General features: G+C 51.1%; 1 protein-coding gene across 1 annotated transcript; it reads right to left on the bottom strand.

Annotated features, from left to right (window-relative positions):
• Positions 1–1,351: 1,351 nt before the first annotated feature.
• Positions 1,352–6,712, bottom strand: SF3A3 (splicing factor 3a, subunit 3, 60kDa; the record flags this gene model as incomplete). Its single annotated transcript, XM_010191484.1, is given in 15 exon segments — positions 1,352–1,644; positions 2,111–2,166; positions 2,605–2,695; positions 3,055–3,165; positions 3,272–3,436; positions 3,636–3,705; positions 4,026–4,112; positions 4,114–4,122; positions 4,476–4,543; positions 4,685–4,753; positions 5,071–5,209; positions 5,576–5,658; positions 5,778–5,869; positions 6,096–6,168; positions 6,607–6,712. Coding segments are annotated over 15 exon segments (1,297 nt in total), but the record flags the coding sequence as incomplete, so codon positions are not given.
• Between the last annotated feature and the right edge of the window lie 382 nt (positions 6,713–7,094).

Here is a 7,094-nt window from a genome sequence, read left to right as displayed (position 1 = left end):
GGTCACTGCAGGACGTGCTCCTGTGCCTGCCCGGTGCGCGGCTCGGGGTGAGGCGGCAGAAACAACATCAGGACAAGTTACACGGAAGAGACTTTTGCTGCTGAGGTTTTTTTAAGAAATCTTTCTCCTAGGAAATTCTGCAGCCTCTGCTCTGGAGACCATGGGACACCAGAGACACCCAGGTGGCTCGGGGATTTTGTCCCTGCAGTGGCAGGCCGTGCTCTGCAGGCAGCAACAAGTGTCCCAGGAGCCCCGTTGGTGTGGAAACCCCGCACGGGCACTGGGCGATGGCAGAGCCGCAGGCAGCTGCTGGGGACACAAAGACAGGGAGCTACGGGCGACACTTGGACCCTGCAGCATTTGCCGATGCTGCTGCGAGTGAGGATGTGACCCACGGGCAGCAGCACCCACTGTGGGAGGACCCAGAACCACCCGTCCTTAGAGCAGCACGAGAGACCCTCCCCAGCAGCCCTGCTCGGATGGACACAGAAAATCTGGGGTGAAAAACACCCATTTCCAGGCATGCCTACACAACGGGCCCCTGCTGCCAGGTCTGGACAGCCTCACTGAGCAGGATGTGACCCCAGCACAGCCCAGCTCCACGGCCGGACGCCACCAGGCACAGCCTGGCCCCAAGAACAGGGGGCAGGGAAAGGAAAGAGCCCACAGCAGCGACTCACCTCGTCTGTCGGTTCCCAAAGCCCCAGCACCAGCCTGCGGCCACCGGTGCAGCTCCTCCACAGCTCCAGCACCCGCGGCACAGCCCCAGGCCCTGGTGCCACCAACCAGCCCCAGCCCTGCCAACCACTGCTGCGCACACCCTCACCCCAGGGAAGGGTCTGTTACCTGCGCCGCACCGCGCCTGGGGACGCAAACGGCCCTGCACAGCCACAGAGGAAGGCTGTTGAGGGCAGAGATGTCACCCCAGCCAGCTCCGTACCCAAATAAAACCCCGAGGGGCTGCAGGGGGCACGGGTGCTGGAGAAACGACCACAAACTGCCCACAGAGCCCAGCCTAAACCAAGCTCTACCATTAACTCCCTGAAAAAGTCCCAGTGGCCAAAGCTCCACAGAGAGACAGAGCTGAGGTAAAAGCAGCAACACAAGCCAAGTAAGTTTGTTTTGCAGAGGAGCCCACAGAAAACCATGCAATTACAGCACGACACAGCACAGGACCGTTGCACACCAGCACGCACTGTTCGCGAGTGCTTCAGTCAGTCATCACAAAAATCTCCATCAGAGCGGGAACAAGAGAGGAGCCATTGTTTCTGACAATTTGAACTGCATAAAAAGCATTTTAAAAGCACTGTACTCAAGTCTCTTCCTGCCAGCATATGAAAAGAGACAGTGCTTCCTAAATTAAAACCGGTTTATTTTCCAAGGTTCTTTTGATATAAAATGACATCACAAGTCTGCTTCTCACAAGGGGCTGACCAGAAAGTGATTCTATAAAGTATCCTCGAAATCTATATTCATGCACATAGAAAATCCAGAAACTGAAGAGGTCAGAGCTGCTGCCACATCTCCACTTGCTTTTCAGATGTGAAATCCTTCCCTTGGGAAAAGCTACAGCAGCCCCTGGCGTTTCAGGTCTTCGTAGGTCTTCTTGTTCACCACGTTCCCACTGGAATCCTCGTACTCCTCCTAGAATGGAACGAGCAGCTCAGAGACACCCGGGCACAGCCCGGCCCGCGCTGTCCCACAGCCCCAGCAGCTGAACACGACCGCCGTGCCCGGAGCCCCCGCACGAGGTGGGCAGCGATGCAGAGGAGCCCGTCCGGTCACGGCCACGAGCAGCACCACGGGCTGCACTGCCCCGCAGCGCTGAGGAACCGTCTGAGACACAAGCTCAGGAACGGGCACCAGCACCAGTGAGCACTCTGCTCACAGCAGGTCTTGTTCCTTCTCACAAAGCAAAGACGATGTTGGCACTGTGGGCTGCACACAGAAAGGACCTATATCTATACCTACATCTATACCCATATCTATACCCATGAAGGACTGAGCCCATCCTCTCAGAACTCTGCAATGCAACAGCTCACACAAGGTAAATGAGGGGTTCCCACACACACAGGACCAGAGAGCTCCAAACGCCTCTGTAACAACTCACCTCTGTGTCAGGCTGCCATCTCTCCGAAGCCTTCTGTTGTTTCAGCTTTGCCCACACTGTAAATACAAAGTCACACAGGGTCTGATGCCATCTCCTCTGAGATACTAGTTTTCAGTCTAGTGAAATACACACAAGTTTGTTTTTTCCCCTTTCTTTTAAAACACTGTCACCTCAGCAGTCCAGGAACGTATCTAAAACCCATTACAAATGTGCCGTTCCCTGCACTGTTTACTGAAAGGCAGGAGAACTAAAGCAAACTACACTTTAAAGTGATTATTTGGGATGGGACACAAGAGACCAAGGTCCAAAGACACTGCTTCAGTGACGCAGCTCCGCAGGTGATAACAGCTTGTTTGTGCAACCAAGGCTTTACCCGTAAGAAACCACCTTTCTCACCCTCTTTCCCACAATGTCTCTGGTTGCGGGGCAAGACAAATTTCTGGTGACAGCAGCGCCCTTAGGCCACACGTGCCCTGTTCTGCATCACTACTTACGTGAGACCGCGTCCTCGATCTGCGTGACGTTGGCAAAGTGCGCGGTGTTGGGAATGCCCAGGCAGCGCATCCCGTGCGCGTGTCGCCACTCCTGCGGAGGGGAGGCCAGAGGTCAGCAGTGGGGGGAGCGCCGCTGCACCCGCAAAACGGCACAGCGACACCCGACAGGGTGGACAAGCGCTGCCAAAATACAGGTCTAGCAGTCCTAAACACCTCTGTGTTCTCTGTGTTTAGACAGGAACAACACACTGCACCAGTCAGACCTGGACATGAACTGGTGCTCAAACAAGGGACAATACAGAAGTCTGCAGCTCCTGGTACGTAATTCACAGCTCCAATTGCCCAGCCCTGCAGCATCAGCTCAGGAGTGGAAGAAATGCCACTTGGGCACTGCAGTGATTTCCTACCTAATTACAAAGATTACCGGAACACAGTACTGATGTTACTTACTGCAAAGTGACGCTGAAACGCTTTGGGCCCTCGGTAGGTGTAGTTCCCACAGATCTCGCAGTTGTAGTTGATGTTTAAGCCGTGTAATTTGTACAACCAGTACGGGATTGGCTGACAAGCAGAGAAACAAGGATCAGGACAAATGGCAAGGCAGGTTCAAGCACAAGAGCAGTGCGGAGGCATCTCCCCCTCCGCCAGAGCTGACAATCTCGGGTACCTTGCCATCCCAACCAAGAGGCAGGTTTTTAGGATTATAAATAATTTCGTTTTCTTCATCTTCGCTCTCACTCTCACTGATCTGCTCTTCCTCCTCCTCCTCCCTCTCTTCCCCTGTCCGTGCTTGCTTACGCTGCACATTCTCATGGGTGAGGTGCCTCTGTTCCTGGAGCGTGAGAAAAGAGAAGGAACCGTTCACACAACACGGCAGCAACAAATGCACTGTAAAACAGCACAACTTGACATTAAAATAGCTCTTGTGGGCACGCTGTCTATGCATGCAAGGGGTAAAGATGTGGATGGCCTTCCAGGCACTATCTGACAGCTTGGAAATAAAAAGCTCAAAGACAAAGTAAGATCCTTACCCCAAGAACTTCCACGTACTCATAAATCTGAGCTTCCAGGAAGGCAAGATCTTTATTTCTTTCAGTGTCTCTGGAAACAGATAAAGAAACTTTATGAAGTCCATTCCAGAGCTGCAAACCTCATGTGTCCACTGAACTCCTAAAGACACATTTGACTCCTACACAGCAAGGAAACAGAAACAAGCAGCAAACAGCTCGCACAAACCACACTGCACACAAACCATTCAGCTCTGGGATCTTCCCTCTGGTTCAGGACTATTTGGTCCAACGTGAAAAGCTTCCAATGCTCCACAAATCTCTGTCATGACTATGCAAGTGTGACATCTACAGAATACTTCTCATCCGAGCAAAGACACCACCACCAACCTGAGAACAACCTTCGGGACTCACCTTTTGCTTCCTTTTGTCTTTGGATTCTTTGCAAACAAGGAAGGATCGAGCGCTTCAAGGGATTTGCCTTTAGTGCTGAAAAGTCTCTTCCAGAGTCCTGTGGAGAAGCAGGGAGGAGACGAGCCCAAATCACAGCCTTACATTTCCCGAGAACAGTTTCAATTCATGCAACAAAATTCCAAATTCAGCTTCTAAGGGATCATGAGATTCCCAATTATCTTTGTCCTCATTCCTTGAGCTCAACTCTTCTATACAAGAGACTTCAGTACAAGACACTTTTCAAAACAGTAGATCGCAGCATCCCCCAACTGGTTCTCAATGTTTTGTCTTTCAAACATCATTAAAGTAACTCTTGTACAATAGAGAAGGCAAAACAAATATCCCATCAGGGAATGCAAGACAGGAAGACCTCAAAAACTGAAAAGGAATTACAAAAAGAATGCCACTTACCCGCCACATTTCAGTCCCAGCGCCAGCAAAGCTGATTTTAATCTGTCCAGTCCCAGAGAGGCCAATTCCTGTCCAATTAAAGTAATTTAATTCAGAGAGCACTGAGCCACAGGTGAAGGTGCAGCAAGTAAAATTATGAAAAGAAAGAAAACGACTACGCTTCCCCCTGCCCAAAACTCAGCACCAGGTGCAGAGCCCTGACCACGCACCTCCCAGGAGGAAAACGCCGAGAGATCCAGGTGGGCTCCAGCGTGGGTGAGGGCACTGCTGGTCTCTTTCTGCCGAGAAAAACACAGGAGAGATCTGTGACATCCGACAGCACCGCACGGCATACAACATCCTAACCTGGAAAAGCAGTTCACTTCACAGAGGAAAATTCTCTCAACAAACTGAGCAGTGGAACAACAGAAAAGATACAAAATAAGCAAGCCTTAAAGCCAGCTCATTTCAAGCTGGTTATGTTGGCTCTCACGTTCAAGTTAGCATCAACCTGCATCTTTGTGATACGCAGCCGCGCTTAACCTCAGTGATGGCTTAAGTGATTCACAGAAAACCTGTCAGAGTGCAGGTTCACACGGGCTCAACGACCGCTCACCGGCCAGCCAGGGAACGTTCCATTTTCCCACTTCTTCTCAAACTCCGTCTGAATTTTCCCAAAAAGTTCATTCTGGTCCAGTAAGGGTTTCACTCGGTCTGTGTAATCCTGCAGGTACTCCAGGAGCATTTCCAGGTACCTGGCAGAGGAATCACGAGCACGGATAATTCAGTATCAACCTCCAGTGTTTCCCTAACCACACACTTGGAAAGTAGTTGCCCTCCAGTGCTCCAAAGGGAGGCCACCACGGTTACAACAGTTCTCAGCACACGATTTCTAGGTGCAGGAGTCACCTTCCAGAGAGCAGAACGTGGCTTTCCACGTTTCTGCTGCACTGCATGTATTCTCGGGGCTCACACACACGACTGAGCTACTACAGCTCAGTGACCCAATTTACATGAGTTAAGTTCAACTGTTAATTATATTTTCTTAGCAGCTGTACCCTTAAGAAGCAAATTCCTTCTCATCAACGGCCATGAAAGCAGCAGGCAGGCAAAAGGCTCACCTCTTATATTCAGCGTTTTTCCTCTCCTTGGGAATATCAAAGAGTTGGTCAAACGTGGATAAGTAAGTGATATAATCCAATTTCTAAGAACAAAAAAGCTCGAGTCAGATTTAATCCACACGCAGCCAAATAACCATGAACCAAAGAAACAAAAACCCCTCGGCCTCAGGCACTGAGCTGCCCAGCCAGCGCAGCCACTCACCTCCGATGATTTCAGATTAATGTACTTGAGATAGCAATCGTGCAGGTCCAAGTATCGCCCGTACCCCTCCTCATCTGTGAACTCCACCAGATCTGCAGGAAAGATCACGAAGAACTTCATCATGAGCTCAATCTTCCCTACCATTATACACATGGTTCTGAACTTGACAAGGATCAACTGCAGGGGGCTGCAGCTCAGGGGAACTTAAATGACAAAGGAACAATTTTCAGAAGTCGCTCAGTACAAGGGAGGGGGAACTCTCAGGCAGCTCATTAAATAACACCTCTCAACGCTCACTGTATTTTCACTGAAACTTACTTTGAGCCTCTTCGCTCGGGTTGTCTCTGGCCTTCAGCAGCTCCTCAAACTCCACGGACATTGGAACACAGATCTTCAAGACCGGACAGAAGTTACAGAAAAAATATTACTTCAGCTAATGTCCCAGAATAATCAACATAAAATCACACCAGGTTGCAAACAGTGAAGCTGCCAATGAAGAGACATCCAGAGCATTTCTTCACCTTTACCTCTGCACAAAGGCAAGCTCTGACTTTAGCCAAATGAGACAGGTGAGACCAAACGCCCGCTCAGCAGCGGAGTGTGCCAACACCCAGAGAACAGGGCCAGCATCCTGCACCCCTGCTCACAGCGCACCCATGGGAGCTCGCACCCTGCCCAGCCTGCAACGCCTCCTCTTCCCCAGTGACGTCTGATGTACTTAATACTTGTATATTAAGGCAATTAAGTGGGAAACAACAGTCTGTTACTGTAGGGATGAGGTCCAACAGACCACACGTCACCCGTTCTTACAGAGCAGACCACCACTCACCTCATTTGGGTGCTTCCGGTGAAATTCCTTAATTTGTTTCAGTCTGTTGTAGAATTCTGCAAATTCATTTGGCCCTGAAATGGCGCTGAGCTCCTCCTTCCGCAAGCTACGAGTTCGTGAAAAAGAACAGGTTACAAGTGAAAATGAGAACACGTCGGCAGCGATACAGCCTTTGTCCAGGCCTGGTGCTGCGTTCTGACCACACAGCGCAAAGCTCGAGAGTCACACCGGGTCTCGCCGCCAGCCGGGCTCACGCTGTGAGGCTCTGGGCTCACCTCACTGAACGCGCCGTGGGCCCCCCTTACAAACCCTCAGGGCAACTCAGGGCCACCCCCCATGACTTAAACCAAGTAAAAAACAACAAAATGCAGATATCCAAGGGGCGAACGGGGCCCTGCCCTGGCGGGTTTGGTCTCCAAAACCCGATCCCTGGTCTCACGTACCAGCACCGCTCCTGATGTGCTTACAGTCGGCTCAAGAGCCCCGGT

This window comes from Mesitornis unicolor, unplaced genomic scaffold (assembly GCF_000695765.1).
Source record: "Mesitornis unicolor isolate BGI_N332 unplaced genomic scaffold, ASM69576v1 scaffold28969, whole genome shotgun sequence".
Classification (NCBI taxonomy): Eukaryota; Metazoa; Chordata; class Aves; order Mesitornithiformes; family Mesitornithidae; genus Mesitornis; species Mesitornis unicolor.
Note: the sequence above shows the minus strand (reverse complement) of the source record. Positions and strands in the feature narration are given on the sequence as shown.